Here is a 19,161-nt window from a genome sequence, read left to right as displayed (position 1 = left end):
GTTCGGCATCCTTTTAGGTTAAGGCAGGCTGAAGGCTAAAACTTTCTAGTGCCAAACCCTTCACTGTTGTTTTTTTGTTTTAAATAAGGACTTGGCGTTCCCTCTCAGACGTCTGAGCTGGGAGGAGGGGTGACGGTAGGAGAGCCGGCTGGGTCCGTCCTAATTAATATTTAATAGGCAGGTCTGTACCCTTGAGGCAAGAGGGAGCCGCTGACATTGACAGGGATTCCGAACCGGAGCTGCCCCGCGGGGTCCGGCAGGCGGCCTCTGCCCCGCGGGCTGCTGGGAGTTGTAGTTCCCGCGAGCCCCGCGGCCCCCGCGAGCTGGGGAGGCCCCGCCCGGCCGAACTACAAGCCCCGGCGGCACGGGCGGCGGCCCCTCCCCGGCGAGTGCGAACCCCCGGCGCTGGGCGGCCGCGCGGGCGGCGGGCAGAGCGGGCGCTGCGGGCGCGGACCCAGGCCCGCCTCCTCCCCTCGCCCGGTTCGGTCCTCACCCGGGCGCCGCGGGGACGGAGCCGCAGCTATGCAGTCCGAGTCGGGCATCGTGCCGGATTTCGAAGTCGGGGAGGAGTTTCATGAAGAACCCAAAACCTATTACGAACTCAAAAGTCAGCCGCTGAAGAGCAGGTGAGGGGCCGCGGCACGGCGGGGTTGTGCCTGCCCGGCGCGGAGGGCGGGCGCCGGGCTGGGACAAGGACCCCGCGCCCTTGCCGGGCGGAGGGCGAGCTGCGCCCGCCCGGGGTCTGCGCCGCGCCGGGGGCTCCGGCCGAGCGCGCTCCGTGGCACCGGCAGCGGGGGCTCCGGGCTGACCCCTGGCCGGGAGGCCGGCGGCGGAGGCGGGCGAGGGCAGGAGCGGCCCGGCCGCTGCCGGCGGGAAGGGAGACCGTGTCAGGTCAACCCCTTTCCTGAAGCTCCGACGGCGAGGACTCGGAGGGGGACGGCGGGGCAGCAGGCGGGACGCTGGAGGGAAACAGGAGCTTTGCGCGTAGCCTCTTAGGAATCGCCCCTCCGGGACGCCCGCCGCCCCAGGTGCGGTTCCCTGGGCCCCGCCTCTCACCTGCGGGCGGCGCGGGCGGAGGGCGGGGCGGTGGGCGGGTCTCCGCGTCCAGTCCAGCCCCGCTAGCAGTGGAGACCCCCAGAGAGCCAGGCTCCTGGAGGGCTTGAGGGACCCTGCGCGGCGGGGCAGGCATTTCATTAGCCAGGGCGTAACTTTCTAGGAGCGGAGTGAAGACGCGCAGGTCTGCCGCCTCTACACCTGGTGCCCAGCGCCTGTGCCACCTCCATTCCCACTTTTCTGTCAGAGAGGGCGGGTTCTTCCTTTCGCGCAGTCCCGTGGCCACCCGGACGGGGATTTGCAATGTTAGGAGACGGAGATGGTCATGAGCGGTGTGAGTAGAGGGGTCTCCACACTCTCAGCTGAGGGGTGAGGTAGGCGATGTAACGGGCTCCGAGTGCCCCTCACCGCAGGGGGTGTGGGCTGGCAGGGCCAGGGGCCCAGCAGCCAGGGAGATGGAGAAAGGGAACCGAGTCAGGGGCCCTGTGTCTGCCTCTGGGTGCAGGGGGCCGGCCGGGCATATGCTTAGGGTTCAGCAGCCCCGGAATGGAATCCAAGTTGGGGAAGAAAGTCCGAGGACAGCACACCGCTGGCCGGCGCCACGGCTGCCTCCTCGCAGATGCCCACGGAGATGGGAAGGAAGCCTCTGCAGTTAGATGCTGAAACCAGCCTGTAGTTGGCGATTCCTCCTCATAATGGCTGTCTTGTGTGTGAGCATAGATTGTGTGTGTTGGGGGTTGGGAGTTTTGAGTAATTTTGTGCAAAGGGTATTGTTGGTTATGCTCATTGGGGCTGTATCTGCACTCAGCTGAAGGGACCAGTGTTTTACTGAGCAGCCTCTGCTTTTGCTGCTATAAGCAAATGCTTCCATTGCCAGAATGAGGGAACGAGTGTGTGTGTGTGTGTGTGTGTGTGTAGTCCTGAAAGAAATGAATTAACCGGACTGTTTGGAACATTTTTGATGGTAACTGATACATAATTAAAGGAGTTTGAGAGAGTGAAGAAAATACCATCTGGAAAAGTCCAAGCGAATGCCATGGAGCTCATGCTGAAGGATTTGGGTCTGTTCTCGCTCAGAGTCGGCCATCAGTTGCTTGCCAGGTGAATGAACGTGCTGGGGAGCTAGCGGGCACGTGCCAGGCGCCGTGTGGGATGGGAAGAAATGGCTTCACATCAAAGCTGGAAGCAAGTGGGGGACAACCTGTATGGAGAGCAAGGCTAAATTTAAAAAGTTGTCAAACTGTCTGTGGAACAGACACATGCTCTTCGAAAGAAAGCAGTTAAATAAAATCTGTTAATAAACATATGAGGTTGGCAAAATTTCCCTTTACTGTTTTTCGTAGTTATCTGCGGTATTGTCATCAACATCTGTTGTGTTTCTTTAAAGGGACCACACATTGTTCAGGGCCTCCTCATGGCTCTTTGTCTGACGTCTTTGACGGGCACCTCCCTTCTTTTAAGTCTTGATTGGGAAAAGTTGAAGTGAAAGGTTAGGACTGCTGTTGCTATTTTGTCTATCTCTTCTCAGGAGTGTGTGTTAGGGTTGAAAATATGTCCAGAATCTGTCCACTTCCCTTCAACTCCTCTGCTACCACTTGGGTTCAAGCCACCGTCTGCCCTCCTCGGGGTTATTGCAGTAGTCTCTTACCTGGTCTCCTGCCTTCTACCCTTACCCACTTTCATGGGGTTTCAACCCAGCAGCTATGATGTTCCTATTAAAGCTGATTCTCAACCTAGGGGTGATTTTTGCCTCCCAGTCGTTTGGCAATGACTGGAGACATTTCTGGTCAGCACAGCAGAAGGGAATTGTTCCTGGCCTCTGCAAAGCAGTCTGCCACCGTTCTACAGGGCACAAGGGAGCAGTTATTTGGCCCCAAATTGTCACCACCGAAGTTGAGAAACCCTATGTTAAAAACTGTCACATCGTGTCATTCTCTATTCACAAAACCTCCAATGGCTCCTAGTTTCACTAAAATTTGAGAGCCAGGTGGCCTGCATGGTCAGGCTGCCTGTCAGCTCTGCCTTGTCTCCTGCTGTCATTCCAGGCTCCCTCTGCTCCAGCCAGGCTGGTCTCTCTGTTCCTGGAAAAGACCCCTCCTCCTCAGGGCCTTTTATGTGGTTCCTGCTGGTCCCTTGGCCTGGACTGCCCTTTGCCAAGAAAGCCATGGAGCTCCCTCTCCCTTTTTAATTAATTAATTAATTAATTAATTAATTAATTTGTTGTTGTCGTTACTCCTCACCTGAGGATATTTTTTCCATTGCTTTCTTTTTTTTGAAATATTTTTTTTATTGTTTAAAGTATTACATATAGTAGTACATATATCTCCTTTTTTTTCCATTGACCTTCCCCCAGTCTCCTCTACCCCCTGTCACATGCCCTCATCCCCCCCCCCCCCCCCCAGTGTCTTGTGTCCATTTGTTGTGCTTATATGCATGCATATAAGTCCTTTGGTTGATCTCTTTCCCCCCCTTCCCAACACTCCCCTGCTTTCCCACTGTAATTTGACAGTCTGTTCGGTGCTTTACTGCCTCTGTATTTATCTTTTTGTTTATCAGGTTATAATGTTCTTTATTTTCCATAAATGAGTGAGATCATGTGGTATTTTTCTTTCATTGCCTGGCTTATTTCACTTAACATAATGCCCTCCAGGTCCATCCATGCTGCTGCCAATGTTAAGAATTCCTTCCTTTTTATAGCAGCGTAGTATTTCATTGTGTAGATGTACCATAGTTTTCTAATCCACTCGTCTGCTGATGGGCATTTGGGCTGTTTCCAAATCTTAGCTATGGTGACTTGTGCTGCTATGAACATAGGGGTGCATATATCCTTTCTGATTGGTGTTTCTAGTTTCTTGGGATATATTCCTAGAAGTGGGATTACTGGGTCAAATGGGAGCTCCATTCTTAGTTTTTTGAGGACACTCCATACTGTTCTCCACAGTGGCTGCACCAGTCTGCATTCCCACCAGCAGTGCACGAGGGTCCCTTTTTCTCCGCATCCTCGCCAGCACTTGTCGTTTGTTATTTGTAGATGATAGCCATTCTGACAGGTGTGAGATGGTACTGCATTGTCGTTTTGATTTGCATCTCTGGGATAATTAGTGACTTTGAGCATGTTTTCATATGTCTCTTGGCCTTCCTTCTGTCTTCTTTCGAAAAGTATCTATTTAGGTCCGTTGCCCATTTTTTTTTTTTATTGGATCATTTATCTTCCTTTTATTAAATTGTATAAGTTCCCTGTAGATATTGGAGATTAAACCTTTATCATTGATAACATTTGCAAATATGTTCTCCCATACAGTGGGCTTTCTTGTTTCGTTGATGGTTTCTTTTGCTGAGCAAAAGCTTTTTATTTTGATGTAGTCCCATTTGTTTATTTTCTCTTTAGCTTTCATTGCCCTAGGAGTGGTATTGGTGAAGAAATTGCTTTGGCATATGGCTGAGATTTTCTCTGCCTGTGGATTCCTCTATTATTTTTATGGTTTTCTGTCTTATGTTTAAGTCCTGTATCCATTTTGAGCTTATTTTTTGTGTATGGTGTAAGTTGGTGGTCTAGTTTCATTTTTTTTGCATGTATCTGTCCAATTTTCTCAATACCATTTATTGAAGAGACTGTCTTGATTCCATTGTATGTTCATGCTTCCTTTGTCAAATATTAATTGAGCATAGTGTTTGGGGTTGATATCTGGATTCTCTGTTCTATTCCATTGGTCTATATGCTGTTCTTGTGCTAGTACCAGGCTGTTTTGAGAACAGTGGCTTTATAATACAGCTTGAAATCTGGTATTGAGATCCCACCTACTTTGTTCTTCTTTCTCAGGATTGCTGTGGCTATTCCGGGTCTTTTTTTATTCCAGATGAATTTTTGGAGAGTTCTTTCTAGGTCTGTGAAATATGCCGTTGGTATTTTAATGGGGAGTGCATTGAATCTATAGATTGCTTTGGGTAGTATGGACATTTTAATGATGTTGATTCTACCAATCCATGAACATGGTATGTTCTTCCATCTGTTTACGTTTTCCTCTATCTCTTTTCTCAGTGTCCTGTAGTTTTCCACATATTTTTACCTCCTTAGTTAAGTTTATTCCTAGGTATCTTAATTTTTTTGGTGTGATGGTAAATAGGATTGCTTTTTTAGTCTCTCTTTCTGTAAGTTCACTATTGGTGTATAGAAATGCCATAGATTTTTTGGCGTTAATTTTGTATCCTGCTACATTGCCAAATTCATTTATTAAGCCTATTAGTTTTTTGATGGAGTCTTTCGGGTTTTTTATATACAATATCATGTCATCTGCAAATAAGGACAGCTTTACTTCTTCTTTTCCAATTTGGATGCCTTTTATTTCTTCTTGTCTAATTGCGATGGCTAATACTTCCAGTACTATGTCGAACAGGAGTGGTGAGAGTGGGCATCCCTGTCTTGTTCCTGTTCTTAGGGGAAATGGTTTTAGGTTTTGCCCATTGAGTGTGATGTTAGCTGTAGGTTTATCATATATGGCTTTTATTATTTTGAGGTATGATCCTTCTATTCCCACCTTGTTGAGAGTTTTTATCAAGAAAGGGTGTTGGATTTTGTCAAATGCTTTTTCTGCATCAATTGATATGACTATGTGATTTTTATCTCTCAATTTGTTTATGTGATGTTTATTGATTTGCGGATATTGTACCATCCTTGCATTCTATTGCTTTCTTTATTTTCTATTTTTTATATATTTTCATTGATTTAGAGAGGAAGAGAGAGGAAGAGAGAGATAGAAACATCAATGATGAGAGAGAATCATCCATCGGCTATGATGAGAGAATCATCAATCGGCTGCCTCCTACACACTCCACATGAGGATTGAACCTGCAACCCGGACATGTGCCTTGACCAGGAATCAAACCATGACCTCCTGGTTCATAGGTCGACGCTCAACCACTGAGCCAGGCTGGTCTGGCTCCATTGTTTTTTCAGGGAGAGTGGGAGGGAGAGAGGGAGTGGGGGAGAGAGGAGAAACGTCGATGTGAGAGAGCCACACTGACTGGACTGGTTGCCTTCTACATGCACTCTGACTGACCCAGGATGGGCAGTGAACCCACAACCCAGGTACATGCCCTTGACCGGAAATCGAACCCACGACTCTTTGGTGTATGGTCCGATGACACTGAGCACACCAGCCAGGGCTCCAGTTCTCTCTTTAAATGCCATTCATCAAGCCTACCTTGACCACACTATTTATAATTGCTAATCTTGCAAACTGCCATCTTCTTTGCCCTGCTCTGTTTTTCCATGGTATTTACAACATATTCTGCAATTTTCTGATATGATGTGTTTATGTTTCTCCACACTAGACTGCAGGCTCCGAGGGAGCAGGGATTTCTGTCTCTTTCTTGTTTACTGTTGTGCCCAGAGTCGAGGACCGAGTTTCTCAACCTTGCACCATTGACATTTTGAACTGGGTGATTCCTGGCAGTGGGGGCAGGGTGCCTGAGCATCTCAGGATGGTTAGCAGCGTGTCCCGCCTCTGCCACTAGAGGCCAGATGAACCCCTTCCCCACTTGTGACAACCGGAAAAGTCTCCAGACATTGCCAAGTGTTCATGAGGGGCAGAGTCACACCTGTTTTGGAACTACTGGCCTAGAACAATGCCTGGCACAATGAATGTTTGGTTTTTGTTTTAGCATTCAACATTGCATTCCTTTCAAAACAGATACCGCCAGGGCCTCTCCAAAGAGGCATTTAGGCAAGTGTTTCATGAAGAAGGACACATGTCTTCCTTAGCCAGACTGCCTGCCTTTAGGGATGTGAAGCTGGGGATGTAGATGATGGTAACTGCATTTTGGTTCTACTCACTGGCACAGCTGTGTTGCAGGAAGCCACATGCTACAAGCAGAGCAAAGGTTCTAATGAAGCCTGATTTGCAGTTTGGTTACCCCAACAGGTTTTGAAACCTTTGTGTGTTATGGGAATGTGCTCTGAATGGTGATGGCAGAGGAAAAGTGCCCAATGTCATGGGTGAACCTAGAATTCACATGTCAGCAGTCAGGTCAGGCTACTGAATGAGCTCCTAGGAACCAGGAAACTCTGGCGGTGAAGAAAACATTTCAAAATATGGTAGCATCTTTGGGCTCATGCTTCTTTAGTTTGGTTCACTCAATTCTGTGGGCTTTGTAGTGGCTAATGTAGTTTTTCTTGGGCAGACTTCAAAATTGACTTAATCTAATTTCAGTTATTTTCTCTTCTCAAATTTTTAGTGATGTTTCAGATAACTTCCTACAAATTAGAAATGAGTTTTTAATGGTGGACAGGATATAGCGGTGGTTCCTAAATGCTGGCTCATAGGTGTGTGAAGTTTTCACAGGTTGGTGGTGCAGTGTCACCTGCAGTCACGTGAACATTCTTGGTATAAGGCCACTGCCACTTCATGGATTTATTCTCAGGTATTCCCTCCTGTCTTCCTGTTAAAAATACGCCCTTTCTTTTTATGAAATGATAACCATTCTTGGAAAAACAAAACTGTCAATCTTTTATTGGTTTCTGAAAGTTTCCTTGATTTTTGTGGTCTGTTCAGTCTGTAGGGACCCACTAGCATGAGGGTTACAAACATTGTCTGCATTGCTGTCTGTCCCTAACTGGCTGAGTGACCTTTGGCAGGCTCGGTACTTCTGACTTCAGTTGCGTCCTCAGTCTTAAGAACATTAACTGAGGAGAAGTATTAGCATGGAGGCTGGTACATAGGAAGTGCTCAGTTGGCAGATGTAGTTCTTGTTATTTTATTCTTTAGCTGTGAGTCCAGACATACCAGAAAGTGTTTGCATTTGTTGACTTTGGCTTTTTTCTCTAAAGCCAATGTTATACAATAAAATTATTCCAATTTTAGTAAATTCTTCTTTGCTTCCATCCTAATGAGGCGTTCAGACAGATTTTTTTATTTTATATTTTTATTCCAATCCGCAATGGTTTCTTTAAGGTAATTTAAGAAAAGCTGTTGTGGCATCAGCACATACATAAAAATTCATATTCAATGGGTACCTATTGAATTCTAGTGCAAATCAATACCAATAATGGTAGCTAACATTTATTGAGCATATACCAGCCCCTGCTCTAAGTGCTTTTATGTGTTAACTTAATCTTGCAAAATTTGCATGAGGTAATAGTAAGAAATAAAAACTAATGACGTTTTAATTATAATTTTAAAAACAAGTAACGCTTATATAGTGCTTGCCAGGAATGATTCTGAATATTTTACTTATATTAACTCAGATAATCTTCACTTCAACCTTGGACATATATATTTTTATCACTCTTATTTTACAGAGAAGGAAACTGAGGCATAGCAAGTAGATGGACCTGCTTCAGTGAGAGGCCACCTGGCTCTAGCCCAGGCTCTTGTCCACAACTCTCTATCTCGTGTCAAGGGCTCTGTGCGTGACTGTGGGAAAGGTGCATCATGCCGTGCCTTCTCCAAAACTCACCTCGTGGGTGCGGGGGCGGGGGAGAAGATATGGTAGACAAGAGTGTCATCTCCACCGGGTGGCCATCAGCATTGTGTATTTAACAGAGGAACGGAAATTGGGGAGCAGTTTTATTAATAGGGGTATTTGAGTTTGACCTTGAAGGTCAAGCATGCTCAAACATATTTCTCTACAACATTAAATAAAATGTTAGATGCCTTGGAAGGCATACTCTTAAAATAGACTTTTAGGGTGTTTGGTTACCCTTTAACTTCCAACCAGAGTCCCAACTCTTCCTCGTGGTCCACGGGCACCTGGTGGCCAAGAGACTGGATTGGATGCATGCAGACAGGTTCAGAGGGAAGTGGCTGGAGGGCTGTGCCCTTGGCTTTGCCACTTAATTGCAATGTCTGTGTCCAAGGTACTTAACTCTTGGAGTTTCAGTTTCTTTACCTGAAAATAGGATCAGTAGATCTGTCCTCTGAGAGTTGTAGAAATTTTAAAATTGTGATAAGATGTGTAAAAGTGCTTTGCAGAGTGCCCAGCACAGGCTAGAAGGTGATGACAATCCCTTTTTTTCTGTTTTGTCTCTATCACAATTCCCCTCTGCAGAGCAATATCCAAGCAGTATCTGAAGCAAAATAGACAAAATTGAAGCACCTTACCTGGCAGATGTTCAATCTTGCTTTGCAGATGACCTGTGTGGGTGATTAGTTGGGAAGCTTGATTAAAGTGGGGTTCTAAGTGTGGTTTTGAGTGTTTGCAGATTTCCTTTTCCCAAGTACTGCTATTTATAGGAAAGATGAGAGCGTATGTATGTGTGTGTGTTATTCCCGTTGAGTTCTGCAGTGCAGTTTGCACAGGCTGATGTTTATATCTGCTCCAGTTGTGCAAGCAGTGGAAAATATCCTTTTTTTAGAACAGTCACGTGCTTACTGTCAGGAATAGGACCTCAGTGTAAAAAAAAGTATCTTGGGACAAATCAGAGTTACTAAATTTCTCTCTCTCTAACTGCTTTGTTTCCGAACTAGCAGTATTAGGATAAATAATAGGAAACAAATCCTTAGTTAAATTTTTTGGGGTCATTTTTCAGGGACAGTAAGCAAGAGTTTCTTTTGTTTTGTGTGCATGTGGTTTAAATATAAAATATGCTGTTAGGTTTGATTTATCGAAGTAAATTATAAAAATATGTTTGACTTAACTCCAAGTATGCATTATTTTGGGAAAATAATCCAGAAGATGGGTCAAAGGCAGTGAGGACAGTGAGGGCAGTGAGGATGGTCACCCACACGCCTCTGACACTGTGAGGGCAGGGAGGACAGTCACCCACACGCCTCTGACACTGTGAGGGCAGGGAGGACAGTCACCCACACGCCTCTGACACTGTGAGGGCAGGGAGGACAGTCACCCACACGCCTCTGACACTGTGAGGGCAGGGAGGACAGTCACCCACATGCCTCTGACACTGTGAGGGCAGGGAGGACGGTCACCAACACGCCTCTGACACTGTGAGGGCAGTGAGGATGGTCACCCACACACCTCTGACACTGTGAGGGCAGGGAGGACAGTCACCCACACGCCTCTGACACTGTGAGGGCAGGGAGGACAGTCACCCACACGCCTCTGACACTGTGAGGGCAGGGAGGACAGTCACCAACACGCCTCTGACACTATGAGGGCAGTGAGGATGGTCACCCACACACCTCTGACACTGTGAGGGCAGGGAGGACGGTCACCCACACGCCTCTGACACTGTGAGGGCAGGGAGGACAGGGAGGATGGTCACCCTGGCCTCTGACACTGTGAGGGCAGGTTTGCAGTTCATAGGAGGTTTTGCGCGCCCACAGAGGTGTGTGCCCAGGGCCAGAATGGCCTGGTTGTACCGTTGGCAGGGCTGAGGAAGGCCCCACACCCACTCTCTGTTCCTGAGGATTTGGGGAGGAGGAGGAGCAGCTCCCGTGTCTCTGGGGTGGGTCTGAAACATGGCTTGCCTATTTCTTAGCTACCTCTTCCCTCTGCAACCTTTCACATGTGCCCTGAGAAATGAAGAAGACACCTTGGAATGTCCACACAAGACAGCTGTCCTGAGATTGAGGCTCTTCTCTTCCGTGGCAGCATTTCTGCGCTTGTCGCATGGTGGGCACTGCGCTGGGCACTGCGCTGGGCACTGCTGGGCACCTTGCAAATGGTCGCTCACTGGCTCGTTTTGAGCCAGGGCAGGCACGGGCTGTGGGTTCTGGGAGTGGAGACTACGGCGAGAGAGAGATCCCCAGGGAAGGACATGGAACCTCGAAGTCATGAGGACCCTGTTTCCTCCCCAGGGTGCTTCTAAATCATCGCTCAATCAGTTGAAGCAGAGGCAGGACTTTGGTGTCAGCAGGACCTGTTTGTTCATTCCTCTACTTTTCCTTCCTTCCCCCCTTGCGCTCTTCTTACAACACTTTTAAGTGCCTCTAGCTGCCAGCCTCTGCTGGCCACGAGGATCAAAGGTAGAAGGAGACAGGTGAGGGTCCTGTGCATCCTGCTTCCATCTTGGAGGTGGAGACGCAGTTAATAATTAACCAAAGAGATGAGTGAGATAACTTTTTTAAAGAGATTTTTTTATTGATTTTTTTTAGAGAGAGAGAAACATCAATAAGAGGGAAACATCGATTGGCTGCCTCCTACATGTCCTGCCCCCTACTGGGGATTAAGTCCGCAGCCCAGGCATGTAATTGAACCAGCAACTCTTCGGTGCACAGGAAGACACCGAACCAACTGAGCCACACTGGCCAAAGCTGAGTCAGATAATTTTTGGTGCTATGAAAATTAAATGGAATGTTATTAATAGAGTGTGACTGGGAAAGAAGGGGGCTTTATTAAATTGGGTCATTAAGAATGAGCTCATGCATGGAGAAAGGGATTTGGAGGCAAGACCTGAATGTCTAAAATAAATGTGCAAATCTTGGCACTACCACTCACTAGCTATGGGACTTTGGATGAGTTACCCAACCTCTCAACTCCAGTTCCCTCTTTTGTAAAATGGGGCAATACTCCCTTGCAAGGCTGCTATGAAGATAAAAGGTAATGCATGTAAAGCAGCTAACTTGAAGACAACCAGGACTGGGTAAAGGCAACACTATTTTCAATCCATGGTTGGGGCTGGCAACTGTAACGCCCACATTGTCAACTGTGTCTGAGTAGTGAAGAAAGAAATACAGACATTAATCTTCCCTGTAAGTGTTTATAACTTAGTCTTAAGTGTTTTCCTAATGCTGAGTGACTCAGAGATTTATGCTTGTCTGGATTAAAAATGCAGATGGGTCTTGTTATTTTATTATCCTTTCTTTCCTCTAGGATCATCTTACGTGAATTGTTGCCTAGCTCATCTCACTGTTGGTTGATTGAGATCATTCATGTCTGACCATGATTCCTTTATGTTTGGCTTAGGAATGGTTTTTGGCTGAATTTTGAATCACTTTTTGGTATAAGGAAGAGGTCCAAGTAACCTAGGATTAAAAAGTAAAGCCTAAGCCCTAACCAGTTTGGCTCAGAGCGCCGGCCTGCGGACTGAAGGGTCCCAGGTTCGATTCCGGTTAAGGGCATGTACCTTGGTTGCAGGCACATCCCCAGTAGTGGGTGTGCAGGAGGCAGCTGATCAATGTTTCTCTCTCATCGATGTTTCTAACTCTCTATCCCTCTCCCTTCTTCTCTGTAAAAAATCAATAAAATATATTTAAATTAAAAAAAATAAAGCCTAAGATTGATTCAACAAATATACACACACACCACAAATGAATAACTCCTTAGAACTCCTGACCCCCAGTCCTGTGCTTCGGCCCTGTATCACCCTTCCTCCGTGCACTGCTGTGAAGATGTCAGTGTTGGTGCAGAAAAGGAAGAAGCCTCTCCTCCCACACACCGCTTCAAGCTTTCATCAGCCTTGAGACCCACAGGCAGTGGTGTGCTTCAGTTCAATCATTTACAAAAAATCTTCAAAGCATTTTAATTTCAGTAGCTGGGTAGTTGAAGTACCCATGGAATGGTAACTTTCAAAGGGAAAAGTCCTGGGTTGTGTGGGAGCAGATATTTAAAATTTAAATCTAGTGAGTTACAGGTCTAGGGAGGGCAAGGGTGTAGAGTCCTAGGCTAGAAGAAAATTGTGGGTTATTGAGCAATTTTTGAGGAAGCATCTGTGGCCTTTGCCCTCCCACTCCACCCCTTCCCCAAAGTGGGATAAGTTGCTAAGTCACTCTTAACTGGCTTCCATGGGAAGAGGATTTGAGGCAGAGAAGAGTCATTTAGCCTGATGGCAGAGATCATATGTGGGATTATGAAATGACAGATAGGAATGCTATCTTGTCTTTGGTACTTTTACTGTAATGTGCTCCCAAATACTAACTGGTTCTAAAATGCATGTTTTTCCCAATATACCTTTTATTTTTATAACTGGAAATTTGAAACTTGGTGAAAGGAGAAGCATATAAAAATCCTGAAGATGGTTTTCCTATTTAACTTAGAACCTGGCACCGTCCTAATGAAGTCTACCAGCAGCCCTCCCTGAGATTGGCCACAATATTCCTCTTGTGTGTGCTGTCCTGGATGTGCTGGAGACAGACACACAGATATTGTAGCAGCCCTCTCTCCATCAAAAGGACTGACTACATTTTTTGAAGTTTTTCAGCTCTGTTGTATTACTGAACCTACATAACAGCACTGTCTGAATTTAGAACATTGGCACCTCAGCCAATGGAATTCTTTGCAGTGAACTTACAATGCTTTTGGCAGAGAATGAGGATGAATAAACATTCACATAGTATTGGCTGGTTAGGGTCATTTACTGCTACGAGAAGAGGATGGCACCAACTCTGCATTATTGAAAATATTCTATTTATTTTTAGAGAAAGAGTTTACAGTAGCTTGTGTAAAATAGCCCCTGTAAACATAAGCAACTGGCATGATTCCTGGTTATAGTCCAAAAAAAGTTTGTCCACTTGCTGCAAGGAGGTGTGCATGGAGAGAACCTCATGAGAGATGGGCACTGGCTAGTGGTATATTGGGCAATGGCTATGTAGACGTTTTGGAACCACCACACCTTGCATCATGTAGCATGGTCATTTGTCCACTGGTCTTTGGGTAGGTAAACATTAGTAATGTTTTAACTAGATAAATGTTAGATATGTAAGTGCTAAATGATGGGATCCTGGAATGCGATTCTAATGATACTGATTATATATGGAAGCTTTAAATCTTTGTTGGTGCAGAGATGAATGAGAGGGTTTGATGGACCTTCCTTGGTCATATATTACAGTCACTAAAATTTAACTGTGGGGCCTGCATGACAAGGACAATGAATTGGGGGTTCACTTTTGGAGTCAGTTATACCATATGCCACCTTGCTGGCCTAGTGTACTCCTCTTTTCACTTGGGTTTATGTACTTGATATCTTTCTAACCAGTCCTTGCTGGCAGCCAACTTCCCTCACCATGTATATTTCCTCTAGTGGACATTTTTACTTTGCCTACACATAGTCTCCTTTCCAAACCTTGTACCAACCTCTTCCTACATGCACAATGCACAGCTCATGTGCTTTAGGGGTGGAGAATCTGACACAGGCCCAGCCACATTTCTTCGTTGTAGGGATTAGGTTCAGTTAGGTACATGCTGGCTCATGAAAATGAATCTCAGGGTTTTGCTCAGGTGCTAACAGGAAGAGATTCTCCCTTTATTTCCATTGATCTTGAACTTGGGAAGCTTGAGAATAAACTGTCACCATACCTTGGAGACAGTGAAAAACTAAATCTTTATATTAGGTTAATGTTATTTTCTGTAACAAAGTGGCATATGTGTAATAAATAGTTCCTGGTTGGCAGGAAGCTTTCCATATGCCAAATCCAGAACACAGGCTCCCTTCACCTTCTGGTTCTGTCATTGCCTAGATCTCAGGAGCCCTTTGTGACCAGTGGTGGAAAGAGAAAGATGAGTGGAAGGTATAAACTGAGGTCCAGATGTGACTGGCATCCCTTCTGTGCTACTTCTGTTGGTGAAGACCAGTCTCATGTCCTTATCTGGATGCGGGGGGAGGGGGGACTGGGAAATTGAGACCCCAGTTGGGCAGCAGCACCTCTCCCCAAGAAGAGAGAATACATTTTTGGTTGACAACAAGGCACCATTGCCATGGTCCTAGAAATAGTTTTCCCCTATGGGTCAAGTTGTGTCTATCCTTGGATTTTTCTGTTATTTTACCAATAAGTTCCTTTTCTGAGTAAACCTGGTTAATTTGGATTTTCTGTCACCTGAATGGAGACTGCCTGAGCTTTTATATTGTCTGAATCCCAGCTCTATGCAATGCCTCCGATTCCAAGTTTGTTGATTAAAATCACCACCCTGCTTCCCATCCACCATCACCACCACCAACTTAGTGCATTGGTTTTCAAAATGTGGCCCTCAGACCAGCAGCATCAGCATCACTCAGCATGTTGGAAATGTAATTCTCAGACCCTACAGTGAGACACCTGGAATCAGAAACTGTTGGAGGTGTGTTCCGGCAGACTGTGTTCTAACACACCCCAACAGGTGGTGATGCCCACAAGTTTGAGAACCACTGCCCTAATGCTTTTACCATAAACTCCATGTCCCCGGATTGAATTATCCTTGTAGTACTGTTCTAGAGTGAAACGTTGTCTGGATTACAATACATTTAGTAAAAAATGGGGTGTTGCTCGTCATGGTCAGGCCAGAGGTAATCATTGACAGTAATTCCTTACTGATTTAAAAAAAAAAAAAAAAAAAAAGGAAAATCCTCTCTAGAAAGTCAGCCCTCAATTGATGTTGGTGAAACCAGGTTGGTTCCTGGTATTCCAGATGTGATCGCTGAGTGATTTGGAGTTAACCAGCTTTGTTACCATAAGGAGCCAGCCCAGATCTCACAAGAGGTTTGTAGTTTAATCTGGACTCACACTTGTGAAATGCGAAGTACACTGTAGTCACTTGACTGAGAGACTTGGTTGAGAAACAGGGTGATCGTGATTGTGAGCATGCCCACATGACCAAATTTGTTTTTCTCAAAACTTCTGCTGAATAAAACTTGAAATATGACTGTCAGCCTGTTTTCCTGTCTTAATGAATTCCAGACAGTTTGTAGAGTGTGGGAGCTTCCAAAACAGATGAGTGGAATGACTGACCAGCCAGCATCTGTTTTGTCAGATGTAGGGCTGAGCTGACTGAACAGTCATCTCTCCCAAATCTTCCCAGGGTGCTCACTGCTTTGGAGGGAAGGGCACGGCCAGTGTGTGCCCCACAAAGGAGCCTATGGAAAAGCTCTGGACTTGTTCCTCGCCAGGATATTCACCCACCCTTGTGATTAATCCACTTAGGCCCAAGTACCCAAGCGTGTGTTTTTCTGCATCTGACCTTCTCCAGAGAAAAAGCCCTGATGCTTTTTGGACAAAGAATCTGCTCTTATTGTAAACTGGTTAAGAGCTGTAACCAGTCCAATCAACATAAAGTTCTGGGTTTAACCTTTTGAGTAAGAAGGGTTTTTAACTTAAATTCCAGTTTGACTACCTACATGTTCTTTTATCACTGGGCAAATTATTTTGTAGCCTCTGTTTCAACAAAGGATTGAGCGGGGCTCCTGGATAACAGTATGATTTAAGTCAGGGGGGTAGCTGTGTGGATTAAAAGCAGTGAGTCGGTAGAGTGCTCAGCCCAGGCCTGGCCTTGGTCAGCGCTCTGACACTGCTTCCCTCACTGCGGCTCCCTTTGTATCCATGGCATCAGCAAGGCTGTTGACTTGAAATGCATTTTTACTTTTAGACACTTGAATAAAGAGAAACAACACAAAGGCAACCAGCAGGAAAAGAAGAGGTTCCGTAGAAGAGAAGGGGGTGTGGGGACAGAGTGATCCCGAAACCGGACAGGCAGCCTCAGGATCCTTGGGAGTGATGCAGGTCAAGTAGTGCTGACCTGTAGGACGCCTACAGGGAGGTTCTAAGATGGCACGTGCTGTTACAGGTAAGGCCTGACTTTTGTTGCCAGAGCAGTCTTCATCCCTATCACATGCTTCCTTTCATCATAATTATAGACTGTAGCGAGGTGGAGGAAGAAATAACATGATGCGTAGCTGGCTTTCACAATACTGCACACTGGAGCAGCTGAGCTCCGCCGCCTCCATGCAGGCCTCCGTCATTCATAACTGTTGTGTGTCAGCTGGCCTGCAGTGACTTCCGCTTTAGCTTTTCACATTTAGCACGGCAGTCTATAGTTAACTTTACCCAGTAAAAATCGTAATACCTATATTACCGAATCTTAAAATCCTTACAACTTTCACTTTTCTAAAAGTTTTCCCTCCCATTATAGCTTTTTTTAAAGACTGGAACCTAAGTTTCAATCTACACCAATACAATAGCTTGCTTTTCTTTTTTCCAACTTTGTTGAGGTATAATTGCCAAATATGAATTGTATATATTTCAGGTGTATAATTTGTTTTGTTATCTGTGCACAATGGTGAAGTGATCACCACAAGCAATAACTTGCTTTTTTTGATTGTTACAAGTTTCTTCCCCAAACCTGTGGTTAACCAGGTCACCAGCAAGCACCAGGGGATTAGCCCAAATGGTCACTCTCTTTCTCAGGAGAGTGCCCCAGATGTCACACGCACGCACGCACGCACGCCCCCATCAAATACAACCTGGTCCTGGTGCATAGATGCCTAGGGCACCTGCCTCACAGATTGCTGTGAGGGTCTAGTGAAGTCAGAGAGCACTGCCTGTGCACGGCCCAATGCCGCATGGTGGCTGCCACTCCTGCTGTGCCACCGACTGCCCTTTTCGGGTTCAGTGCCACTAGAATTAAGGGGTTTAAATGAGAGTCAGAGTGGTTAATCTGTGCACGTACTGTTGACTCTACCATTGTGTCTCTATTAAGTAAGTCGATAATAATTTGATTCTCTAGAGCTGAAAAACACCCAGGCATAGAGTCTGTTCTCCAGTGTTTGGGATATATGTAGCATGTTTTCAAATGTGCTACATATATCCCAACTGTCAGCTGCTGTGTGCAGAGGGATGGGAGCAAATTTGATTACCAGTCAATGGGATACATCTGCCAGAATCCATACGTATTTATAGAAGCACAGAGTGGTTTTCAGAGCACTTGTTGCCATTCTCTTGTCACGACTAACCAAAGCTAGACTTTGTTACACAGTTCCTATCCTGAGTTTTGTAAAAAAACAGGGAAAATGATGTTTTCCTCTTTACCTGTGATTGAAACATACACACACACAATCAAAAGATGCATCAAATTAGGTGCCTTACAGTGAGAACCAATATACTTGGAGAATGAATGAGCGTAGGAGAGAATGAGCGATGGTCAGTAATGGGCCAGTCTGATGGGCTTCTGACTCTGCACATCAGTGAGAGGATAGGATGAATCATCTGTGTAGGCTGGAGTTGGGAGTTAAGACACCCGTAACTAGGGGAAGAGGAAATGAACAAGACAGTTTTGGAAGTTTTCAGAACAGATTTATTTCTTGGGCATCTGAATAGGTGGACATTAAGAGATCTGACTCCTACTTTCTTAGAGTCATGGTTTGGGAGTTATTTGCAAATTCCTTGGGCAAATTTTTCTTGCCCATGAGGTAAAATAATATTCAGAATATATTTATTGAACCTACTATGGAGTCAGAAAGTAATGCGAACAAAAAGGGTCAGCACTACTCCACAGTCACTGTCAGCAAAGGGGCAGCTATGGAGCGGACAGGAAGTTGGAGCAGGTCAGCAGGAGCCAGAGGACCTCTCTTCTGGGGGAGGGAAAGCACCCTCTGGTGGTCATATTACTTACCCTGCAAAATAAATAGTACTTATTTATTTACTAGAGTCCCAGTGCACTCGAGGGGCAGGGTCCCTAAGCCTGGATTGCGAGAGGGTGCAGGCCAGGCGGAGGGACCCCACTGGTGCACTATTGGGGCCGGGGAGGGACACACGAGGTTGGCCAGCTGGGGAGGAACCCGGGAGGGCTCCAGGGTATGTCTGGCCCATCTTGCTCAGTCCCAGTTGGCCAGACCCCAGCAGCAAGCTAACCTACTAGACAAAGCATCAGCACATCATAGTGAATGGCTGACCCGTCGACTGTCTGCCCCCTGGTGGTCAGTGCACATCATAGCGAGCGGTTGAGCAGCCTTAGCATATCATTAGCATATTCTTTAATTGGTTGAATGGCTGACTGGACAATCGGACACTTAGCATATTAGGCTTTTATTTATAGGAGGATTGGGAATGGTACATTATTTAAACCAATACACCCAACATATTACCAAGTCAAATATAGGTAATCAAATTAGGTTTTTTATTGAGGTAAAATCAACATATAAAATTATGTTAGTTTCAGGTATACCACTTAAGGATTCAATGTTATAAAATGATCATCACGCTGTCTAGTTAACATCCATCACCGTACATAGTTACAGAATTTATTTTTTCTTGTGATGAGAACTTTTAAGATTTACTCTCATAACAACTTTCAAATATGCAATAGAGTATTAACTATAGTCATCATGCTGTGTTTGCATCCCCAGGACTTATTTATTTTATAACTGGAAATTGTACCTTTTTATCCCCTTCACTCATGTCATGCACCCCATCACCCACCAATCTATTCTCCGTATCGATGAGCTTTTTTTCATTTTAGATTCCACAT

At 45.7% G+C, this 19,161-nt stretch overlaps 1 protein-coding gene across 8 annotated transcripts in view; it reads left to right on the top strand.

Moving 5' to 3' along the window:
- The first annotated feature begins 383 nt into the window (after window positions 1-383).
- Window positions 384-19,161, top strand: part of MITF (melanocyte inducing transcription factor) — a 250,293-nt gene continuing 231,515 nt past the window's right edge. For 7 of the 8 annotated variants that reach the window (XM_080674665.1, XM_080674674.1, XM_080674673.1 and 4 more), the window contains exon 1: window positions 385-626. In XM_080674665.1, the coding sequence (XP_080530791.1) occupies window positions 523-626 (104 nt within the window). In that variant the 5' untranslated portion in view covers window positions 385-522. Of the gene's footprint in view, window positions 627-19,161 lie in introns of all 8 variants that reach the window. The other variant, XM_080674671.1, reaches the window with a different exon arrangement.

This window comes from Plecotus auritus (genome assembly GCF_963455305.1).
Source record: "Plecotus auritus genome assembly, chromosome: 6".
Taxonomy (NCBI): Eukaryota; Metazoa; Chordata; class Mammalia; order Chiroptera; family Vespertilionidae; genus Plecotus; species Plecotus auritus.
The sequence above is the reverse complement of the archived record's forward strand: the minus strand, read 5'-3'. Positions and strand labels throughout refer to the sequence as shown.